This window comes from Musca vetustissima, unplaced genomic scaffold (genome assembly GCF_032173495.1).
Source record: "Musca vetustissima isolate MV318-11 ecotype Yass unplaced genomic scaffold, APGP_CSIRO_Mvet_v1 utg24602, whole genome shotgun sequence".
Classification (NCBI taxonomy): Eukaryota; Metazoa; Arthropoda; class Insecta; order Diptera; family Muscidae; genus Musca; species Musca vetustissima.
Window position 1 is genome coordinate 23504 of NW_026877615.1, and position 26086 is coordinate 49589.

General features: G+C 37.3%; 1 protein-coding gene across 1 annotated transcript in view; it reads right to left on the reverse strand.

Annotated features, from left to right (window-relative positions):
- Nucleotides 1-13364: 13364 nt before the first annotated feature.
- Nucleotides 13365-26086, reverse strand: part of LOC133322276 (ADP-ribosylation factor-like protein 8) — a 167764-nt gene continuing 155042 nt past the window's right edge. The window contains exons 2-5 of the mRNA XM_061531288.1: nucleotides 18263-18409; nucleotides 16151-16305; nucleotides 15920-16081; nucleotides 13365-13514 (exon numbers count right to left, since the gene is read on the reverse strand). Of these exons, the coding sequence (XP_061387272.1) occupies nucleotides 13394-13514; nucleotides 15920-16081; nucleotides 16151-16305; nucleotides 18263-18385 (561 nt within the window). The 5' untranslated portion in view covers nucleotides 18386-18409 and the 3' untranslated portion in view covers nucleotides 13365-13393. The remainder of the gene's footprint in view (nucleotides 13515-15919; nucleotides 16082-16150; nucleotides 16306-18262; nucleotides 18410-26086) is intronic.

Genomic DNA, 26086 nt, shown 5'->3' on the forward strand with positions numbered 1-26086 from the left:
CTGAAGGAAGGCACATACAATAAATCCAGCAATAGCGACGGAGCAGCAATTGCATCGCCATCCATCACCATCAAACAGCCAACCTTGTGTTGTAAATGGACATTTAAAAATATTTATGAGTTCTACAAATGTTGAGAGCGGGGTATGGGTATGTGTAATGCATGTCAATGGACAGTGTTGTGAAGGGACACAATTTCTAACAAAGGCGTGGATTCCATTAAAGAATATTTTTCCGAGGCCTATATAAGGTGTGGATTTTTTAAAGAATATTTTTCCGATGCCTATATGAGGCTTGGATTTTTTATAGAATATTTTTCCGAGGCTTAGGGGATGATAGACCAAGCAATGGCTCTGATTGGCTTTAACATGGCGAAGTCCAGGCTTATCTTGGTCCGTCTTTCATCTCAATTGTGGACACTGACCTCCCCGTGGTGTCACCTGGGGTAGCTATTTTCATCACCCGGTGAAATAGTGAGCTGTGTAGCGAGTTCACCCATTAGAACTATAAAAAATGGGTTGATGCGTCGGGTTAGGTGCCCACACTCGGAGAACCGAACCTACTATAAAAAAGCAAAGAAAAAGAAAACCAAACCCACCTAATGTTGACGACCCCCACAAACGTATAAAGGACCACGATCTGCGAATCTGCACTTGGAATGTGTTCACCTTGTACAGATCAGGCGCAGTTTTCGCTTTGGCGGATGTACTCAAGAAGTACAAAGCCGATATTATTGCCTTACAGGAAATGCGATGGAAAGGGACTGGCGTAAGTAAGTAAGTAAGGGACTGTATTATAGCTGCCATGAAACGAGACGTGAATTTGGCTGCGGATTGCTGGTTAACAGGAGAATAAAAGAACTTGTCTACAGATTCGCTCCAGTAGATGAGCGAATTGCTATAATCCGCATAAAAGCGAAGTTCTTCTACATCAGTCTCATTTGCGCCCATGCTCCGACCGAAGATAAATGTGAACAGACCAAAGACATATTTTACGTGCGCCTAGAAACAGCATATGACCGTTGCCCTGGCCATGACATTAAAATTCTGCTAAGAGATTTTAATGCAAAAATAAGAAGGGAAAATATCTTTGGCCCCACCGTCGGAAAATTAAGCCTCCATGAAGAAACATCAAACAACGGCATCAGGTTGATTGACTTCGCGGCAACAAAAAACATCTTAGTTAGCAGCACCAGATTCAAGCATCTCGATATACAAAAGGCCACTTGGATTTCTCCCGATCGAGCAACGAGAAATCAAATCGATCATGTTGTAATAGACGGAAGGCATTCATCCAGTGTTTTAGACGTCCGATCGATCCGGGGAGCGAATATCGATTCGGACCATTACCTTGTGGCAGCCAAGGTACGCAGCAAAGATGCGATCTAATGTAACACGGAAATTTGACGTCGAAAAGCTGCGAACACAACAGATAGCAGAAGCCTACTCCGCTCAACTTACCCAACTGCTTGACGAAAGCACCCCTTGTTCCGATAATAATATAGAAGCACAATGGCAAAGAATTGCCCACTCCCTACAAACTGCAGCAAAAGCAATACTTGGGTACAAAATACCACCATCAAGAAAACCGTGGTACGATCAGGTGTGTCGTAATGCTACTGATATGACAAAACAGCGCGTATAGGGCAACCCTACGAACAGTAACAACTCGTATTGCGATGGAGAACTATCGGGAAAAAAAGAAGAGATGAGAAACGTGTTTTCAGAAAAAAGAAGAAAGAACAAGAAAAACCTGAGAGTGAGCAAATCGAGATGTACAGGAGTCAGAATGAAGTCCGAAAATTCTACCAACGGGTAAATCACCAAACCGAAGGCTTTGGTGCTGGCACATCCTCCTGCAGAGATGAAGAAGGAAACCTGGTGACAGATACAGGCAGGGTGCTGAGGATCTGGAAGGAGCCTTTTGAAAAACTTCTGGTATCAAATAGTGGCGGTGAAGAAGATACCCCAGAACCAATAATAGATGACGGTATAGAGTGTATACCACCTAGCCAAGATGAAGTCAGAAAAGCAATCAGTCGCTGAAGAATAATAAAGCAGCAGGTGCCGATGGGTTACAAGCCGAACTATTCAAGACTGGTGGTCAGATGCTGGTAAGGAGCATGCACCAGCTGATTAAAAGAATGCATCCCCAATGATTACATGTTATTATTGAGAAGGAGTCTGCCAAAGTGGGTCTGGCAGTAAACGGCGAGAATGCCGAATTTGGTCTTTCAAATTGGAAAAACTGCGCAAAAGACCGACACGCCTTGAAATCCTTTTTAAGATCGGCTTATGGAACGAAAGTTCTGTCACAAGCCAGCTAAGTAAGTACAGGATTTTTTAAATAATATTTTTGAAACCTGTATGAGACGTGGATTTTTTAAAGAATATTTTTTGAGACATATATGAGACTTAGATTTTTTTAAAGAATATTTTTGAGACCTATATGAGTCGTGGATTTTTTAAAGAGGCCTATATAAGGCGTGGATTTTTTAAAGAATATTTTTCCGAGGCCTATATAAGGCGTGGATTTTTTAAAGAATATTTTTCCGAGGCCTATATAAGGCGTGGATTTTTTAAAGAATATTTTTCCGAGGCCTATATAAGGCGTGGATTTTTTAAAGAATATTTTTCCGAGGCCTATATAAGGCGTGGATTTTTTAAAGAATATTTTTCCGAGGCCTATATAAGGCGTGGATTTTTTAAAGAATATTTTTTCGAAGCCTATATAAGACGTGGATTTTTTAAAGAATTTAACCACTGTGCCCTCATATATTATATTTTTTCCGACTCGAAGAATATGATTCACACACTCATTTGGTTTGTATGCCCATGTAATATTCATGCATCCTACATGTGCCTGCGCTCAGGAATTGAATTGATGAAGAACAGCTACCAACTATGTAGCTGTCTGTTCTTGGAAATCCACACTCAACACAACGAAGTGTCGCTAGAATTTCTAATTAGATAGTCTATTGGTGTTCGGTAATGTGATTTGATTTCCTAACTCCTCCCAAGGTGGTTGTGCTGTAGTGAGTAAGTGAGTGAGTGTCGTGAAGGCATCAAGCCTCCACAACCAAAGGCCGAGGAAAACTGTTGTTGCTATTGCCACGATGCATTTCATAACATTTGTGATTAGGACATGTAAAATTGACCCGAACAACGACAACAAAACGAATTGTTGAACAAAATTTATTGTGTCGAACTGGCGATATGGGTGGTAGATGAGAATGATGATGATCGCAGCTAGGTAGGTAGGCATTCCATAACATAGATATGAACATGTCCTTCATAATTTATTTTTTGTCAGTTATTGTGGCGTGATGGCTCCTGGTCTAACTGTATGCACGAGTGTGTGTGTATATTCGTGTGTTTGTGCCTCGATCAATTTTGTAATTCTATTGTCGTTCTATGCTCAAATTGGTACCTTAAATCAATGCCTAGTCAACTAACTACCAGTGTTACTTGAAAACCTGGCCTGTAAGTGAGTGTGACAGGTCTGCTCCCCCTCCCTCACCAACACCACCACCCGCTTCATATTTATGCAGTGCTGCACATAATGTTAAATACCCACAATAAATATTTTTTTTTATTTTTTGTTTATGAAAAGAAATTCTTGTAATAGATTCTAAGTACGTCGTAACTCTATTATCGAAAAATTATTTGAAACCCATAAATCAAGGCAGACAGCCGGGGTGGCTTGGCGTTATAAATTCATAATTCATTTTAATGTTGGAAATAATCCCATGAATCAGGAAAATATGAACCTATTGAAATTGCTGGCAGGTTATCAGTTATGCTAATAAAGGAATGGGGTAGACCACAGACCATGGGAGGTCATGCATAACAAAGTGATATGCAGGTGTAGAAGGATTGGACAATCAAGATCGACTAGATAAAAATTAAAAAAAAAATATTTGTGAAGGCCATCAAAATAGTTTTTCATAAATACCTTTAAAAAAGCCACGCCTCATACAGGCCTTAGAAAAATATTGTTGAAGAATATCACGCCTCTTATAGGCCACCCCTCATATAGGCCTTGGGAAAATATTCTTTAAAAAATCCACGCTTCATATTACTTAGCTGGCTTGTTACAGAACGGTTGTACCATAAACCGAGCTTAAAAAAGATTTCCAAGCGCGTCGGTCTTGTGCGCATCTCCTCCAATTTGAAAGACCACGTCCCAAGATGTTGTTTTCTACTAGGGTTTCCATCAAATTTGTGGCCTTCCCCTTCTACGGGAACCATCAGTAGGCTCGTTTTTATATGCCTTTTAAGCTGGGGCATTTTTATTCATCCGCACAACATGGCCTAGCCATCGTAGTCGCTGCAGCTCAATACATCTAACAATGCCGATGTCCGAGAATAGCTGGTACAGCTCAAGGTTCATTAGGCGGCGATATTCACCGTCAATGCAGATCGGCCCATAGATCTTTCGGAGATTTTTTTTTCGCTCAAAAACACTCCAAGAGCTGCCTCATCTGCTTGCATAACTACCCATGCTTCAGATCTATATAATGTCACGGGTAGTATCAGCGTCTTGTAGAGTGTGAGTTTGGTCTGGCGTGAGTCTTTGCTTTGAAGTTGCTTACTCAGACCATAGTAGCATCTGTTGGCCACCACTATCCTTCTCCGAATTTCAAAACTGATGTCATTCGTTTTATTTATGGCTGTAGTTCTCAAGTTCCACAGTTGGTCCGAGTCTACTGGACGTCTTGCGCTTGGTCTTCTCGCCGCTTACTGCCAGACTCCTTCTCAATTTGTTCAAATGTGACTTTTACCGCTCTCATTGTTCGATCCATTATGTCGATGTCATCGGCGAAGGCGAGTAACATGTGTTGTTTGGTGTATACAGTGTCATTTCTGTTCACCTTTGCCACTCGTATGACCTTTTACAGCAGGTTATTAAAAATGTCACACGACAAACTGTCACCTTGTCTGAATTCTCGTTTTGCAGGAATGCCAAACGCAGGTATGGCTTTAAACACCTCTGAACGGATAGGGCTGTCGAATGCTGCTTAATAGTCGAATGTGGAATGTGTTTTTCGTGGGTTTTTTGCAGGATTTGGCGCAGAGTGAAAATCTGGTCAATGGTGGACTTGACAGGTCTGAAGCCGCATTGGTATGGTCCAATAATGTCGTTGACCATTGGCTGCAGTGGTTCACACAGCACGCTGGATACTTTATATGCGATGGAAAGGATAATTATTCCTCTATAGTTGGAACATATTGGCTCGTCTTATTTTTTGTGTACGGGACACAGGATACTGAGGTTCCAATTATTGGGCATGCATTCTTCTAGCCAAATTGTACTAATCAGGTGGTGCATGCTCATTACCAGCATCTGACCACCAGTCTTGAATAGTTCGACTTGTAAACCATCGGCACCTGCTGCTTTATTATTCTTCAGCCGATTGATTGCTATTCCGACTTCATCTTGGCTAGGTGGTATACACTCTACACCGTCATCTATTATTGGTACTGGGGTATCCTCTTCACCGCTTCTATTTGATACCAGAAGTTTTTCAAAATGCTCCTTCCAGATCCTCAGCACGCTGTCTGATTTCTTCTTCATCTCTAGAGGAGGATGTGCCTGCACCAAAGCCTTAGGTTTGGTGTTTTACTCGTTGATAAATTTTTCGGACTTCATTGTGACTCCTGTACATCTCGATTTGCTCACGTTTTTCTTGTCCTTCCTTCTTTTTTCTGAAAATACATTTCTGCTCTCTCCTTTTCTCCCGATAATTCCCTATCGCATTACTTGTTGCTACTGTCTGAAGGGTTGCCCTATACGCTGCGTTTTCACATCAGTAACATTACGATACTCCTGATCGTATCATGGATTTCTTGATGGTGGTCTTTGGTAACCAAGTGTTGCTTTTGCTGCAATTTGTAGGGAGTGGGCAATTCTCTGCCATTGTGCTTCTATATTATTATCGGGACAAGAAGTGCTTTCGTTCGGTAAGTTGAGCGGAATAGGCCTCTGCCACCTGTTGTGTTTGCAGCTTTTCGACGTCGAGTTTCCCTGTTACAGTAGATCGCATCTTTGCTGCTATATTAAGACGGATGCGAACCTTGGCTACCACAAGGTAATGGTCCGAATCAATATTCGCTCCTCGTATCGATCGAACGTCTAATACACTGGATGAATGCCTTTCGTCTATCACAACATGATCGATTTGAGTTCTCGTTGCTTGATTAGGGGAAATCCAGGTGGTTGTGTATATCGAGATGCTTGAATCTGGTGCTGCTAACTACCAGGTTTTTTGCTGCCGCCAAGTCAATCAACCTCATGCCGTTGTCGGATGTTTCTTCATGGAGGCTGAATTCTCCGACGGTGCGACCAAAAATATTTTCCCTTCCGATTTTTGCATTAAAATCTCCTAGCAGAATTTTAATGTCATGGCCAGGGCAGCATTCATATGCAGTTTCTAGGCGCTCGTAAAAATGTCTTTGGTCTGTGCATATTTGTCTTCCGTCGGAGCATGGGCGCAAATAAGACTGATGTACTCATCTACCAGAGTGGATCTGGAGACGAGGTCTTTTATTCTCCTATTAACCATAAATCTGCAGTCAAATTCACGTCTCGTTTCATGGCAGCTATAATACAGGGCGTAATAATCTGATTTACTTACGCCAATCCCTTTCCATCGCATTTCCTTTAAGGCAATAACATCGGCTTTTTACTTCTTGAGAACATTGGCCAAGGCGAAAACTGCAACTGTTCTGTACAACGTGCGCACATTCCATTCTGCAGATCGTGATCCTTTATACGTTTGCGGGGGTCGTCAAAATGGGGAGGTTTGATTTTCTTTTTCGTTGCTTTGGGCAACTAACCCGACGCCTCAATCCATTTTTTTATAGTTCTTATGGGTGAACTCGCGGCACATATTAGCTCACTATTTCCATGGATGATGAAAATAGTTACCCCAGGTGACACCACGGGGAGGTCAGTGTCCACAATTGAGATGAAAGAGGGGCCAAGATAAGTCTGGACTTCGCCATGTTAAAGCCAATCAAAACCGTTGCTTGGTATCCCCTACGCAATCCACTCCTTGTGTAGGCCTTGAAAAATATTCTTTAACAAATCCACGCCTTTTGTAGGCCTTTAAAACAATATTTTTTAAAAAATCCACGCCTTGTGTAGGCCTTTAAAACAATAATTTTTAAAAAATCCACGCCTCTGTTAGATACCCACAAACATAATTTTTAAAAAATCCACGCCTTTGTTAGAGGCCATCAATAATATTTTTTAAAAAATACACGCCTATTATAATGCCTTCAATAATTATTTAATTTTTGCTAATAAGAGAATCTGTAAATAAACTTTATTTAATAAACTTACCTCTTTGTTACAGTAGTGATGCCTATTAGACTGTTTCTCAAATCCAATAAGAATAACATCAAATCTCATCTCTTTCTCTCTCTATCTCTCATGCACTCACACACATCACCAATATAAAATAACAACAAAGATTGCAACTCATTAACAGAGTAAAAAAGAAATGCACTTTTCATAACAAATTCTTATCGAAATCACTTTAATTTTATTATTATTCTGATAATTACTATTGCAATTTCATTAATTCACACTTTATATATTATTTACAACAGGATTATTCTTGAAATTAACCGATTTGCAGAGACCGAAAATAATTCGCAAACAAACGGCGTTCTAATTTGATTGACAACTGATCGAAGTGGCGGAGACAAAAACAGTGTTGCCAATACTACCTGTAGAAATGTCACGGCACATTGCAATGACAACGAGCTCTTTCTCTCTCAAGTACTCACATGATCCACCAATCAGGGCTGCCATATTTGCCGATTTATCGGCATTTTGACGATTTTTCACTCTAAAAATGGAAAATGCCGATTTTCCGATATTTGCCTCAGAATTGCCGATATTTCAACAATCGACACAAATTGTCTAACCTTTTAATTTAATACGGCGCTACCGTACAAAAATATAAAATTGGCAGCTTTAAATCATTATAACTATCGGCGACTCACCGCAGCCGTTTTCAATGGCTTAGATATCTGCATTTTTTGTCAGCATTGTACTCTGTCTAGTTTACATTTTACATCGAATAAGGCAAAATTAAAAATAAACGAATAAAAAGTGCGCACACGAAAGATCTCACTAGTGTACATAATAATTACTATATTTTAGAAAAATCTACATTATTTTTGTTATTTTTTATACAGAACTGAATTTGTTATCTTTTTTTTAATGTAATAAACAATATTGATTGGTTATAAACCAAAAAAATATGCATTTATTTATAAATTATATGCCGCCGATTTTTTGCCGATTTTTAAAAATACAAATGCCGATTATGCCGATTTTTTTCTGAAAAAATGACGATTTTTCATGAAATTTAACTGGCAGCACTGCCACCAATATACAAAGGAACAACAACAAAGATTGCAACACATTTGAAGAGTAAAGAAGAAATGCACTTCAGTTCGTCCTCGGACGGCTCACAAGAAAGACGTAAAAATTTTAAATGAGTATTACACGCCCACGGGCTTAAAAATAGATTTTTACAAAATGGCGGTTGTTAAGCGTTCGCTTAACTAACACGTGTGTTTTTAAATACGGATAACCTATAAATTATGAGTCGTTCAACAGAATCCAAATAGCTGCGCATGAAATTTTTAATTTTCGTAAATTTAATAACAAAGGAAGATGCTTTTCGCAACTATGTGACTCCTTCACAGTAGAAGAGTTCACTGATACACAAGGCTTAGAAAGTCTGAACATTGTGGTCAAATTCTTAAAGAAGATCGAAGTCAACCTGCAAAACACAAACCACCATCTATGGATAAAGTCAAATTCGTAGCTTAAGCTACATATGGAGACATGGCTCTGAACATTCTAAAACCAAATAGGACGTGAGCCAAGGAGGAGAGGAGTTAATTGAAAAAAAAAGAAATGCACTTTTCATAACAAATTTGTTACCGAAATCACTTTTATTTTTATTATATGAAATAGAATTGGAATTGCATTTATTTAAACTTTTTTATTATTTATAGGGGAATATTTCATTGAATTCAAAGATTTGTAATGACCGGAAAGAATTCGCCGTTTATTTTCTTTTAATTGACAACTCAAGGAAGTGATGGAGACAAAACAGTGTTGACAATGCTATCGAAGAAAATCGCGGCATATTTTATATTATTACTAAGCACGTGTTTACAAGAGACAGGGCATTTTATTTTTTGGAGGAATTAATAGGAAAGCTTGGATAAAATATAGTAGGTGGGATATATATAAAAATGAATAGGATTCATAAAAAAATTAAGGGGGCATGGATTAAAAAAAAACTAATTATTTTTTACGTGTTTCAGGTGCGAATCTGCACTTGGAATGTGCGCACCTTGTACAGAACAGACACAGTTTTCGCTTTGGCGGATGTACTCAAAAAGTGCAAAGCCAATGGAAAGGGACTGGCGTAAGTAAATCAGATGATTACGCACTGTATTATAGCTGCCATTAAACGAGTCATGAATTTGGCTGCGGATTTATGGCTAATAGGAGAATAAAAAACCTCGTCTCCAGATTTAGTAGATGAGCGAATAATAATAAGACTTATGAGCGCCTAAAAGCAGCATATGATCGCTGCCCTGGCCATGACATTAAAATTCTGCTAGGAGACGTCGAAATGCTGCAAAGACAACAGGTAGCCGATGCCTACTCCGCTCAACTTACCCACTTGCTTAACGAAAGCACTTCTTGCCCTGCTAATAGTATAGAAGCACAATGACAAAGAATTGCCAAAGAAGTTACCACAGAACCTAGCCAGGATGAGGTTATAAAAGCAATTAATCAGCTGATGAATAATAAAGCGGCAGGTGCCGATGAGTTACCAGCCGAACTATTCAAGACTAGTGGTCAGATGCTGGTCAGGAGCTTGCACCAGCTAATTTGGCTAGAGGAATGCATGCCCAATGATTGAAACCTCAGCATCATGTGTCCCGTGCCCAGGAGACAATACGATATGTGTCAACTATAGAGGAAATAGCCTCCTTTCCATCGCATATAAAGTGCTATCCAGGGTGTTGAACGAACGACTGAAGCCAATGGCCAATAATATTATTGGTCCACACCAATGCGGTTGCAGGCCTGGCAAATCCACCATTGACCAGATTTTCACTCTGCCCCAGATTCTGAAAAAACCCACGAAAACACATCGACACATTCCACACGTTCGTTGACTATAAAGCCGCATTCGACAGCGTTGGCATTCATGCAAAATTAATACGGCTATGCAGGATAACTTTAAGTGGCACAAGGTCAGCAGTTAATAAAGGACCTATCGGAGCCCTTCAATATCGAACGAGTATTCAGACAAGGTGACAGTTTGTCGTGTGGTCTTTTTAACATCATGCTGGAAAAGGCCATACTAAAGGCAAAAAGTGAACAGAAATGGTACTCTGTACACCAAACAGCATATGTTGATTACATCGATATAATGGGTCGAATATTGTGAGCGATAACAGTCACCTTTGAACAAATTGGGAAGAAGTCTGCCAGTAAATGGCGAAAAGACCAAGCTGACGTCCAGTAGACTCGGACCAACTGTGGAACATGAGAACTACAGCTTTGAGGTAGTTAAAGATTTTATATACCTTGGTACCGCCTTAAATAAAACTAATGAAAAAAAAAAATCTGCTTTGAAAAGGACTGTTCATAGAATGAAGACAAATATCGAACTTTGACAAATTTGAATTTAATTCGCATATGCAAGTTTCGTATCAAGGCAGAATAAATACAAGTTATCAGCATACGACCTTTGTAAAGCCACATATCCCAATATGCCTGATGGGCCGCTTAACCAACGGCGAAACGCGTCGCATAATGGCAAAACTTAGATCATTAAGCTCGACTCGAAAGAATATAAATAATCACTTTAAAATAAAACTAATGACATGAGTTTTGAAATTCGGAGAAGCATACGGATAGGCAACAGATGCTAAGTAAGCAGTTTAGAAACAAGGCCACCTCCCGCCAGACCAAACAAACACTTTACAAGACGCTGATACTACCCGTGCTGTTATATGGATCTGAAGCATGGGTACTTACGCAAGCAGATGAGGCAGCTCTTGGGGTGTTTGAAAGAAAAATTCTCCAAAAGATATACGGGCCGATCTGCGTCGAATGAACCATGAGTTGTACCAGCTTGTCTCGGACATTGACATTGTTAGACGTATTGAGCTGCAGCGACTACGTTGGCTAGGTCATGTTGTGATAATAGATGAAGATGAACCAGCTCAAAAGGCATATAAAAGCGGGCCTACTGATGGTTACCGTAGAAGGGGAAGGCCACGAAACAGATGGAAAGATCAAGTCGAAGACAACATTGCCGGTATTTCAAAGTGGAAAATCTGCGCAAAAGTCCGACGTGCTTGGAAATCTCTTCTAAGCTCGGCTTATGGAACAAAAGTTCTGTCACACGCCAGTTAAGTAAGTATATAGGCCTTGAAAAAATATTCTTTGAAAAATCTATACCTCATATAGGCCTTGAAAAATATTCTTTAAAAAATCTATGCCTTGTGTAGGCCTTGAAAAAATATTCTTTAAAAAATCTATGCCTTGTGTAGGTCTTGAAAAAATATTCTTTAAAAAATCTATGCCTCATATAGGCATTGAAAAAAATTCTTTAAAAAATCCACGACTTGTGTAGGCTTTTGAAAAAAAAAAAAATTCAAATCCCCTGAAACAAATTAATTTTTTTGTCTAATTCGTTTATTATTATTATTATTATTATTTTTATTTATAATTAGTTTATTTTTTTATTATTGATTGTTAGTTTTTTTATTTGTTGTTGTTGATGTAATTATGTAATAAAAAAATCATATTAAAAGCTTCTGTTGTTGTTTATGCTCAATTAAAATTCTTTGTCTTTTTTCTTTCTTCATAATTATTAGTTCATTTTTTTTTTAAATATAGAAATGGTAACATTTGGGATACGAATTTTTTAATATCTTGTTTTTTTTCTTCTGTAACAAATAGAACTTACTAAAAAGTGTACGAAACAGATCGAATATATAATATTTTTTTTTGGTAGCTATATGTTATATATGTAGACTATATAAGAAGAAGATCGCATGTACATATATGTATGCATTGTTGGATTTTCGAGCCGTTTCTTTTATTTCCCATTTTTCTGCTTGGCGTATAATAGAAAATGTACAGTTGTTGGTTTTTTATACACTAGACATATATAAAATATAGTAGAATATTGTGTATTTGTTTTTATTATTATTTTTTAATTCTTATTCATTTGTTTTACTAGTATTAGTAGTGTGATACATACATATATGCTTTAAAAATATGAATATATTTTTTTTTGTAACAGAAAAAAAATTATAAAATTTACACAATTTTTTAATTATATAAAAAAAGAAAAAAATTGAAATAATAAATTAGAGCAAAAAAAAGAAAAAAACTAAAACCAGAAAACGAAGATAAACTAAGGTGCCAGCTGAAAACGCCGGAGGACGAGTAGGAGCAGGCGGTAAGTTTGCAGAACGTTTGTGTGTGTGTTTGTTTTTTTGTGATGATGATATACAAGGAGGAGAACAAGGCAAGATAATGATATTTAATAAAGCAATTTGTCATTTTAAGCATCTTTTTTATTTTTTGGTAATTACTAAAAATTAAAATAAATAGCTAAAAAAATTAAAATTAAATAATAAAAACCATAAGCACCCTTATAACCATATTATTATTTTTTTCTATTAACTTATTGTTTTGGCGTGCTCGACTGTAAGGCATTTTTATGGTTTGTGTGCAGCCCTGATTACAAAACTTAAATCTCCATTACAACTTTCTTTTTTTTTTAATAAAACTCTGCCATAAAAATTTGTCTTTTTTTGGTTGGTGATTATTTTTCTTTCTTTTCATTGTTCATATATTATAAAGCATGAGATTGATTCGATATTTTTTATATTAAGGAGATGCGAGTATGAGAAAATGAATGTGATGATTAATAGAGTGTTTCTTTTGTATTCTTTTTCTTACTTTCCAATTTGCAAACAAAAAAAAAACATTTTAAACAAAATCTTCACATACTCTTATTCTTCTCTGCCCACCATTCTCCAGGTATCTTTGAATCAGATTTTTTGTGTAACGAATTCTATTTTTTAAGTTCTTTTTCACTTTGGCTTAATGTCTATTATCCTATTTGTTTTATTCAGCCGATGTCGCCACCGCCGCCGAAGTCACTGCTAACCGCCGCCGCCATTGACTTTATCCATCATTCATCCTCTCCTGATCATCTTCGTCATCACATCACAAGTGTATATTTATTTATATATATTAAGAAGAAATATATTCAAGAGTCTTTCGGAGGGATTTGCCACTGTGGGGTGCGGTGGTTAAATCCTAACGACTTTGACTCTTTGAGTGTGCAATTAGCCATTGAAGCGTTATATCGATGTTATCTTTTTCCTTACAGGAAATACTATAACAGCAGATTTCTCTGTCTTGTATGCTTGATAAATTCCTGGAAAAACGAGAAAAAAAAATTTTATTTAATAAAAATGTTATTTCAATTACAAAAATGTACTTAACACTAGAACGCCGAAGGCGGTCATTTTGACCGCTTTCCAATTTCAAGTACAAAAGCAACTGTGCATTTAATGACACTTTTTTTAAAATTTGGTGAATTTTTTATAATAAACGTAATTCTATGAGGTACAGAAAGTCACCATATTTTAAAAAAAAGTGTCATTAAATGCACAGTTGCTCTTGTACTTGAAACTGGAAAGCGGTCAAAATGACTGCCTTCGGCGTTCTAGTGTTAAATTACTACAAAATTTATTAAATGTCACTTTTTTGATACAAGCATTCAAAACGCCTAAAAATATGCTTTACTTTTCGTAGATTTTCTTTGCATTGCATTAAATGCCATTGTGAATTGTCAACACTGAGCAAATTAACACCAAAGGAAATTTCCAATAAGATTTGTTATTTTAACATTCTAACAAGGGAAGACGTCGAAATGGGGTTGACATATTCTTTATTTTTCGATGCCTCTAACAGAGGCGGGGATTTTTTTAAGAAGACTTCAAGGCCTACACAAGGCGTAGATTTTTTAAAAAAGACTTTTTTCAAGGCCTACACAAGGCGTGAATTTTTTAAAGAAGACAAGGCGTGAATTTTTTAAAGAATACTTTTTTTCAATGGCTTTTCTGCATACGGGGAGCAAAGCTAAATGCGCGTCCACAGGTTGCGGATAGTGGGAAGCCCAATACTATTCGTTGGGTAACTGTTAATAACAAATAAACAGTCGCGGACAATCAGCGGTCTCAGGGGGAGACTCTCGGAGGAAATGACCGAGTGCCAATGATCCCTGAGCCGACGAGGCGAGAATGGCGCCCCTATCATCTCAAAGGTTTGGTCCACTACCTTCTTAAAGTTTCCCCCCTAACGCTGGAGTGTCATGCGATCTCGTGCCTATCAGCGTTCTAAGGTTTGCAGTCACAGTCCCGACTGTATTAGAACGGAGCCTTGTTGATAACTGGACGCCTCAAAAAGCTTTTCAGGCTTAGTTGCCAAATTCTTACCATGGTAAGAGGCTATACGATGGTCGACCTCAATCCCTCAATTACAGCACTCTTTATGGAGCCGAATTGCAAAAGCCGATAACCAAGGCTGTGACAAATGGGTAGTTGTTATTGGATGAGCAGAAAGTAGTGAGCGCGAAGCAGGTGCCTGCGTCTGCTGGACATATCTCTGCAGGAAGTGGAGAATCCTCGCCTCGTGGATTTTTTAAACAATTATTTTTGGAAGCGAAACGAGTATTTATCACTTTATAAGAGGATTCATCTACGATCCAAGTAAACCGACATGATAACCTTGTTCCTACTTTTTAACATTTGGCCTATAGCAGTGGCTACCGAATGTGGCCCCAAGAATTTGGCAGGTAGTTAGTGATAGAACTTGTATTCCCCTCGAACTGCACATTCAAAGGCATTCTCATCACTGCAGTCCATGTGGTAAAAATATGGCCAAAGATTCGGTGGCAAGCCTTGCGTAAAGAACGGCCGCTCGAACTGCACATTCAACAGCATTCTCATCACGGGAACTGGCGGATTTCTTCGCATCAGACACTGTTGTTTTTTCGTCATTAAATGTTACAGAGGTCTTATCGTGCTTATTTCCAGGGTTTGAGGAGCAACTTAATCGTTACCCAAGTTTACTCACAGCCAAGTTCGGCAGATATAAATGTAGCGGCTGCAGTTGTAATAATATGCCGGAATCTTCTTTTTGCAACGTCAACATCAGAAGTTATTGGAAGTTATCGATACTTCCCTGAAACCTTGTCAGTTAGCTTTTCCTGTGGTTAAGGAAGTTGCAGAGCCTTCCTGGTTTGGGGACACATGGTGAACGAAAAAAAGCAGTGCGTAAAATTGTTGTCCCTACCTACAACGCGTTTCTCAGGCTGTTCAAAATACAAACTTAGATCTCCAATCATCTGATCGATTTCAGTCTACCAGAAATACACACTTGGGCTATATACACAGTCGGTTCCGAAATGGATGTCTGCTGCGAATGATACGGAATAGATGGACATTGTAGCATTTTCACAAAAGGGATTTCTAAAATCTCGAAAGCAGTCGAATTTATCAAAAAAAAAACTTGGAATTATGAACTAAGTACTGACAATAGCAGGTTATTTTGCCTTAAGGTCTCCAGGTAAAATCAAAAGCGTACCATGGCTGTAGAGTATCTCAATGCGATATACCTCAATTCGTCTGTCCTTGTGCTTTTCTGATGAGCCTGTTAGAGTGGTCTCACTTATTCATGAACACCTTCATAACAAATCTCCCTATTATTTTGTCGATATACCTCATACATGTAATGTGGATTTCTGTATAATAACATCTAATAAAAATCTATACTTACATTCGTTCAATGAGACCAGTTTCATCTAAAGCACCTGGAAGATCACGTTTATTACCCAATACCAATACGGGTATACCGGCTAATTGTGGCTTATCTAATAACGAATGCAGCTCATTGCGGGATGCTTCCATTTTATCCAAATCAGCAGCATCAACCATATATCTGTAAAATAAATTAAAAAAAATTGTAAAATTTGCATTCAAAAAAATTTCAAAATTGAAAAATAATTACACTATTGCATTAACGCCACGACAATATCGCTCCCACATCGAACGGAATCGAGGCTGGCCACCAATATCCCAGACTTTAATTGTAACATTACCCTTGGTTATGCGACGCATATTGAAACCAACTGTAGGAATCATATCTTCTGTAAATTGACCAGACTGGAAAAAAGAAGACAAAGAAAAGAAATTATTCATAAAAGTTCAGTTGGAAATGTTTTTTATAGAAGATTTTGTAAACTCCATCCATAAAAGCAAATAACTGATAAGAAAATGAATGAGGTCGTGGGTAAATTACATTATTTGTTTCATTTCACACGATCCAATATAGAAGTGATTTACAAATGAGAACATTCCGTGGTGTGTGCTACTTGTAAAAATAATTGTTTATATACATATATATTAAAACTTATACTAAAATATAAAATATATTTATTAAAAAGGAAAAAAATCCACTCCTGTTAAATATAATTTTGTTGAACTGACTGCTCATCCACCGATTTCAGTTATCCCAATGGAGGACTTTACTCAAGGGCTTCGAGAACTCCCAATTAAGAAATGCTGCTACTTCCACTGGTTGCTGATGCGCAACTGGATAGATTTCCCTAATGCTAGAGAGAGGAGGAATGCCTCAAGAATCTTAGTGAAATCGGTCTGCTTGATTCACCGTTGCTGGCATTATTGTTGGATTTCGGTAGCGGGAACACCTCATGGTATCCCAAGCTACTGATAAATTTAATATATATAGCTTGCCAAAGACCGACCTATCGCTTTATAAGAGGTCAACAAGGTTTCTTCATTTGCACCCTAAGTGCTGCCGGCAAGCGACTTGAGGACTTTGTTCCAGATAACTGTGGTTTGCGCGGTCGATTTAAACATACTGTCGAATGTGACCCCGAGTATTTTGGGGTAGTTGGTGATCGGAATTGTATGCCGACCAGTTCAATCAACGGCCTTCGCATCTCGGCAGTCCATGTGGTGAATAATGTGGCTGACGACTTCGTGCCGGATTATTTTCATATCCATCGCTTTTAAGAAGGCTAATAATTTGACAAGATAGGCGTTCAACCTCAAACATATGTCCCTAATATAGGGACCCGATGCCATGATCCGTACGGAGGGCGTGAAATACCGGAAAGGTAGAGGTTAAACAGTTCCGGAGAACCGGACGACATGATTCAATATTAATTTATTGCTCCCCACTGCAGGGTGTAGGGTATCACGAAGACTCCAAACCAAATGTTTGAGATACACAATGAATCATTTCTTTTTAGATATCAACAAAATTTAGTATAGGGGGTAATTCAATACTCCCATATCGTTGAAGAAAAATTCGAGGAGAACAATGCAATAATTAATCACCAACAAAAACAAAGTCATTAAAATTTGAAGACAATTTTCTGGTGATAAAAACAGCTGAGCTTCAAACAAAAACTCAATTTACGATTAGCTTTTTTAACTGTTAATGAAAATCGGAGTAAAATCCAAAAAGTTTTCACATTTTTGATAGGGAAAATTTGATGCATTTTCCAAAAAAGGGCCAAAACAAATATCATCATGGCAAGTTATTACGTTAGTTTTTTCCCCCTCTTAGAGGAAGTTTTGTTGTTTGCTTCAACGTCATCCGTCATAGGCCTCTTTCTTTGTCTCCTCCTTTGTGTATTGTTCATTGCCGCTACTGGCTTTTTGCCTTTCATATGTTACAAGCACAGAAAGAAAAAAACACTCATATAAGAAGAAAACCACCCCCAAAACACTTTCCACCATCATTTCAAACACCACTCGCTCACACAGCAGAGTACACAATAATATGTGGGGTAGCGGAGCAGTCCATCAGCATATATATGGGGCGGGCGGTCGGGCTAGGGTCGATTCTCTAAGATACCAAGGGGAAGTAGGATGGCGGAGGGGTTAATGACAGTATGTTTTAATACGTTGATGAGTAGTCCGAATCAGAATCATTGTAGTATGTAGGTGCTGCCACCAAGAGTTAATGTGTATATATGTACATATATGGGACTTTTATTATCGGGTCCATCTATACATCCATCTGTCTTTCCATCCATTTTCTGGCGAGAAGAAACGCCACAAAAAACACCATCATAGTAAATATACTCACAGCTATAACATTAACAAATGTTGTCTTCCCCGAATACTGCAGTCCAACTAGTGTCAATTCCATTTCCTCTTTCCAGAAGATGCTCTTGAACCAATCCAATATTCTGTTGATCAAAGCTAACATTTTTGCACAGTTTTTTTCGCTTTTCTAAATTATATACACAATGCAAACACTTTTGTTTTTGGGCTAACAAAAAACTATTTTTCTTTTTTATTATTGACGCCCAAATAAAATAAATTTTCCTCTTCTAATGACGATTAAAAAACGTAGTTATACTGAAGAAATTGCAACGCCGTTGCCAATGACGTTATACATTTTGCAATGCCGCCGTTACATATGACGTTTGGTTTTTGTAACGCCGTTGGGATTTTTGCAATAGGAGGCAAGGAAGTTTTATTTGTGACAGCTGATTGTGTCCGTTATTTTTTCATTGCTACGAAGAGCAAAGTTATTCACGTTCAATAGTGTAAGGATCATGTGAGTTTGAAATATAAATACTAAATTAGGTTTTATTGAACTTAAGTGGCTCGTAATCAGCAAACACCACCAGGCCATCAATCTCTCTTTCCATCGGGTTCGTGGTCTTCCCTTTCTGCGTGAACCATCGCTTGGCTCGCTTTTATATGCCTTTTGAGCTGGGGCATCTTCATCCATTCTCACAAGATGACGCAGCCAACGTAGTCGCTGCCGCTCGATCCGTCTGACTATGTCGATGTCCGAGAATAGATGGTATAGCTCATGGTTCATTCGACGGCGATATTCACAATCGACGCAGATCGGCCCATAGATCTTTCGGAGAATTTTTCTCTCAAACACTCCAAGAGCTGTCTCATCTGCTTGCGCAAGTACCCATGCTTCAGATCTGGGTAATATCAGCGTCTTGTAGAGTGTGAGTTTGGCCTGGCGGGAGGTGACCTTGCTTTTGAATTGTTTGCTCAGACCATAGTAGCATCTGTTGGTCATCTGATGTCATTCGTTTTATTTATGGCGGTAGCAAGGTATATAAAATATTTGACTATCTCGAAGCTGTAGTTCTCAAGTTCCACAGTTGGTCCGAGTCTACTAGACGTCTTGCGCGTTGATACCATCAGCTTGCTCTTTTCGCCATTTACTGCCAGTCCCACTTTGGCAGACTCCTCACATCGTTCAAAGGTGGCTGTTACCGCCCTCAATGTGCGACCCATTATATCGATGTCATCGGCGTAGGCGAGTAACATGTGTTGATTGGTGATAAAAGTGCCATTTCTGTTCACCTTTGCGTCTCGTATGACCTTTTCCAGCAGGATGTTAAAAATATCACACGACAAACTGTCACATTGTCTGAATCCTCGTTCGGTATTGAAGGGCTCCGAGAGGTCCTTTCCAACTTAAACTGCTGACATTGTACCAGTTAAAGTTATCCTGCATAGCAGAATTAATTTTTCAGGAATGCGAAACGCAGACATGAGCGGATAGGGATAGATGCTGGGGTTCCAATCATTGGGAATGCATTCTTCTAACCATGCTCCTGACCAGCATCTGACTACCGGTCTTGAATAGTTCGGCTGGTAATCCATCGGCTCCTCCTGCTTTATTTATTATTCTTCAGCCGATGAATTGCTACTCTGATCTCATCTTGGCTAGAAGGTATACAATATATGCCGTCATCTCTTGTTGGGGTATCTTCTTCACCGCCACTATTTGATACCAAAAGCTTTTCAAAATGCTCCTTCCAGATCCTCAACTCGCTGTCTGTATCTGTCACCAGGTAATGAATTGCTACTCTGATCTCATCTTGGCTAGAAGGTATACAATATATGCCGTCATCTCTTGTTGGGGTATCTTCTTCACCGCCACTATTTGATACCAAAAGCTTTTCAAAATGCTCCTTCCAGATCCTCAACTCGCTGTCTGTATCTGTCACCAGGTAATGAATTGCTACTCTGATCTCATCTTGGCTAGGAGGTATACAATCTATACCGTCATCTCTTGTTGGGGTATCCTCTTCACCGCCACTATTTGATACCAAAAGCTTTTCAAAATGCTCCTTCCAGATCCTCAACACGCTGTCAGTATCTGTCACCAGTAAAATTTCCGGACTTTATTCTGACTCCTATAAATCTCGATTTGCTCACACGCGCACTTTTTCTTGTTCTTTTTTCTGAAAAGGAGAGAGGAGTCATTTTCTCTCGATCATTTTCCATCGCATTAGGTGTTGCTACTGTCTGCAGTGTTGCCCTATACGCTGGGGTTTTCGCCTCAATAGCATTACGACACTCTTGTCGGGTTTCTTGATGGTGTTTTTTTGGTAACCAAGTGTTGCTTTTGCTGCAGTTTGTAGGGAGTGGGCAATTCTTTGCCATTGTGCTTCTATACTATTAACGGGGCAAGAAGTGGTTTCGTCAAGCAGGTGGATAGGTTGAGCGGAGTAGGCTTCTGTTACCTGTTGTGTTGTCAGCTTTTCGACGACGAGTTTCCGTGTTACATTAGATCGCACCTTTGCTGCTACATTGATTTACTTACGCCTGTCCATTTCAATCGCAAGACAATAATAACGGTTTTGTACTTCGTGGCTATATCCGCCAAAGCGAAAACTGCGCCTGTTCTGTACAAAGTGCGCACATTCCAAGTGCAGATTTGCAGATCGTGGTCCTTTATACGTATGCGGCGGTCGTAAACATTAGAGGGGGGTTTGGTTTTCTTTTTCGTTGCTTTTTCATAGTAAGAGGGGTTTTCCTAGTGTGGGCAACTAACCCGACGCCGCTCCCCAGGTGGCACCGCGGGGAGATCAGTGTCCACAATTGAGATGAAAGAGAGACCAAGATACGCCTGGGCTTCGCCAAGTTAAAGCTAATCAGAGCCGTTGCTTGGTATCTATCATCCCCAACGTCACCCATACTTACTAGCCGCCATAGAATTTTCCATCGAATAAAACAACATTTTATTTTTAAGAATTCTTATTTATATGTTTTTTGTTGTTTTTTATTATTATTATAATTATTAATATTAATAGTTACCGTTATTATTAATATAATTATTATAGTAGTTGTTGTTTATCTTCTTATATTTTGTTGTATATTGTTGTTGCTGTTATCATTTAGTTCTTCTTTTTTATAATTAGTTGTATATAAATGGTGTGAAACTTATTAACTAAAATGACACAAAAATAATTTGTTGGTATTTTTTTCTTGTTCATTTTTATAAACTTTATTATGAGTGCATTTTTTATTTTTGTTTGTTTGTTTTTTTTTTTTTTTGGAACAATGAAAGCTGAAGTATCAGCAACTAAGAGAGACTATATTTAATTCATTCGGTCAAATTGTTTTGAGGTTATTATTCATATATTTTATTTTCTTTCATTTTTGTTACTGCCTTTTGTATTGTAGTATATAGTGACATGTATTACTTCTTAAGTAAATATGTTTGTAGATGTATTTTTGATGTTCTTGTATTCAATTGATTAGAAATACTATAGACTAATAATAATATATATATTTTTTATTTTCATATATTTATTTATATATGACTACTATACTTTTTTGTTTAATTCAATAATGAAAAAATACATAAAACATTAATTTTTTGTTATATTATCTTTTTTTATATACTTAAGTGTGTATGTATAAATTTATGATGGTATTCAAAACAAATGATGAGGATAATGATTGGCAATGCAGAAGATGATGGTTGTGGATGAGATATAATTGTGATAGATAATTTTATATAATAGAGTCGAGTAATCTAATAATTACTTAAAATTTAGTTGTGTGTATGTCTGTGTTTGGGGTGTAATTTATTACAAATTTTATTAGTAATAAGCTTTGCAGCATGATTTCAATCATTGTTTTTACAAAACTCATATTACTACATACGTATATTTTTAAATATATATCATAGATCGCTTAAATGTCATGAAAATATCAATTCAATTTTCAAAACTTTTGTGTATATATTTTTTTATAAATGTTATAAAGCATAATATAATCTACTATTATTTTAAATATATACGTATCTAAGTTTTCTTATCAAGGACAAAAAAATAAGTAGATCGACTTCTTTTTTCCTTATTGTGGGTAAAAAAAGTTGAAAACTAAAAAAATTGGAAATTATTTTCACTGGGATTTTGGTGTCTTTCAATTATTTATATTATTTATTATTTTATTATTATTCTTTAGAAAGGAAGACATCATTCCAAGGAAACACACTATGTAACAATATTTTTTCTTAAATGTGGTCTTCGGACATTGGAATTTTGAAATAAAATAAATAAAAGATTTGTAAATTCGAATTAAGTTAATAAAATCGTTGCTCTTTTTTCATATAAAGTAAAGTTATCCAGCCTGACACTCTGCCTATTTACTTGGAAACCGATCGTTATCAGGTCTTTAAAAAAAAAAACTCTCTATACAACAACCAGTAAGGAAAGTTCAAAATTCGGAAGGGGCCGATGATACCCTTCACCACTTTGGGTACATACAAAAGATGTTAATATGTTAGGTAGAACAGACATAGAATCTTTGGAGGACCATTGAGATGGAATCGGGCGAAATTATGTATGCTATCTAAATAAATATTTGAAACAATTGAAAAAACATCATACGTCATTCTGAAATGAAAAATTGCATGTCAAACGGACAGACTTGGATACTTTGGTGTACCCTTTGTATGAAATCGAGTAAAACTATGTATGGGAGCTATATGCAAACACATGGACCTAATTGAGCAACCGTTGCGTACACCATTTGTTGTTTCACTCTAAATTCAATTTAATACCCTCTGCCAAATTTCGTGTAATTCGAACAAACATAGGCCCTTCGGTGAACCATTTACATAAAATCGAATGAAAATATATAAGACCTATATCAAAATATGAACCGATTTCAACAAATCTTATCACACATCATTTTTTCCTCAATTACATTCGCTATGCAAAATTTTGCTCAATCGGACAAATATTGGGAGTCATCCACAAAAATTCGGACCGATCGGATCTAAATCTGAACCGATTAATTCAGTACTCTGTGCAAAATTTTGTCTCAATCGGACAAATATTGGGAGTTTGGTGCATCATTTACTTAAAATCGGACAAAACTATATATGAGAGCTATATCTAAATCTGAACCAATTTTCTCCAATTTCAATAGGATTCGTCCTTGGGCCAAATAAGTGAACTGTGTCAAATTTCATTGAAATTGGATCATAAATGCGACCTGTACTTGGTTCACAAAAATACAATCGACTAAGCAAGTGATTCTATGCATATTCTCAAAAGGAACCATGGGTCTATCTCGATTCCTTCTGCCTGTTACAAACATATGCACAAATACATAATAACCTGTACCACAGTGTGGTGAAGGGTATACAAAATCTCTATAGAAAAAAATAACGAGATCCGCATAAAAATAAAAATACTGTTATGAACACATGTTAAATTTTGTTTCTATCTGTCAACTCCTTCATATTGGAACAGGTGTTCAAATAAGACGCAACCAATTTTTACGTGATTTCATTGTAAAAAAAATTGCGGATGCGCCAGATCGAAACAAAATTTAACATGTGTTCATAACAGAGATGGAAGTTTTCAAAACACTTAACTGTTTTTCTCTTTATACCGCGTTTATTATGCTAGGCTAAGAACTTTCCGAACTGCCCTCGTATTGAGCTTCGTTGAATTTGAATAATTATTGAATTTTAATAACATAATCTCGTACAAAATATAATGTGGGGCATAGAAAAAATCAAATTTACAATGTTGCTATATAGTGTTTCATTTCATAACAATGATGTCTGCTCAAAAAAAAGAAATATACATACATACTTAGGATTTGAAACTATACATATTACAATAGGGAAATATAAATTGCACACAAGATATAGAGGTTAATGTAAAATAAATAGAAAATATGTTTAAATTTATATTAATATAGAGCATATATTTACAAAAAGATTGCGGTCTTCAATATTTAATATTAGTACTTTTTGTTTTTTTTTTCATTTGAAATAGTGAGAATATAGCGCAAATATTTTGAAAGTGTTTTAATTTTTTCGAACGAAAATGTGGTCGTGAATGTGGCGATAGTTTTTTGAGCGTATTGTGAAATGTTTTCCTTAATATAAAAAAGGGGATTATAAGGGGACCACCCCTAAAAGGGGAGGAATATTAATACTTTTTGGTAGGGAGATTTGTTACCATATATACGAGCTATGCCTAACTTGGACCGATATAGCCCATCTTGGAACTTGATTTGCATGTAGACAAAAGACGACTGTATGCAAAATTTTAGCAATCTATCTAAATTCGTTTAGACGCTAGAGTGTTTACAACAGACGGGCATGCTTAAATCGTCATAGAATTTTACACTAACCAAGAATATATATAATTTATAGGATCGGCCAAGACGAACCTAAAATTATAGCCCATTCAAGTGGTAAATGCGGAAAATGTAGTGGAAACAATAAATAGGCCTATGTCAAAATATGTTCGATTTTCTAAAGAGACCGAGTTATTGCAGCAAGTTTGAATTTTTACACTTCATAATCCCTTTTTGCTCAAGTTAGATATGATTAGGTTCTTACTGATCCCAGAAAATATATTCTGATCGTTTTGTTCGATTTCGACACCGTAAGCCTCCTTAGTGTTTCTTAAGGGGGGAAACACATACGAGAATTCAGGGCTGTCCTGGAAAAACCCATCTTCGGCCTTGAGCAAGGTTTGGAAAAAATAGTACAATTGGTTTCGTTCTGAACAAACTTAAAAAAATGTAACACTGTGGGGGTGTATCTGAAGGAGTAGACCAACGGGTCCCATCTTTCGACATTATACAGTCATTAGGTTCCGGTGATATTATACAATAATTTTTTGAGCATTTTTTGGAGGAGATACCCCTAACAGTGATCCTATGCGTTCAATTTTCGGACTTGATTTAGGTTTTGGTAAAAACCAGAAAGGGAAATACCATCTTTGGAACATGATCTTTGTTTGGAAAAAAGCATTAAAATTTGCAAAATTTTGATCAAATCGGGCATTCCATTCGTTTGATATAAAATTAAGACATTTTAAAAAAATATGGACACTTTGTGGGGGAGGTACTAAAAGGGTCCCATCTTCGGACTTGATCTTGGATTGGTAAAAACATTGCGATGTGAAATTGTTTGAGTCAGTTCGCTTAAAATTGGGTATATAAAAAATTTAAAAATGTTGACTCTTTGGAGGTACTAGAATCAATGTGTCGACAAGTTCCACCTTCCAACAATATACAGATTTGGGAACGGTAATAGGTTTTGCAATGTTTGGTTAAAAACGTATAGTCGGGGTTCGCATGATATTATAAAATTAATTTTCACCAAAATTTTGGCCATTTTTTGGCGGGGGTAAGTACAGAAGCAGTCGACCGATATTCCCCATCTTCGAACTTGAACTAAGTTTGAAAGAAATATTACTATGTGTGCAAAGCATGGTTTAAATCGCTTACTCCCTTCGACAATTACTCCCTTCGACTGTGAGGCATATTTTTTGCCGTAGTGCCTCGTCATCAAAAACATATGGACCTTCGGCATTCTTTAAATGCTTATATCTCGTGAGAAGTAAGGACAGAAAACATGGACCTATATTGACAGAACCCGAAATCCCAATTTAAATCGCCATCGAAAAATGCGACCTATATTGAAAATTTTCTGTAAAACCGTAATGCCAAATTACAGATACTTTAGTGTTGTAAACGGAATGACACCTCATGGACGGACAACACTTAAGCCTATAATCCGCGATATCTTACTTCAAAACATTCGTCAGGACAGTTCAAAAGTTAAGTCCAAAGCTATTTGGCATAATTCCATATATTTCTA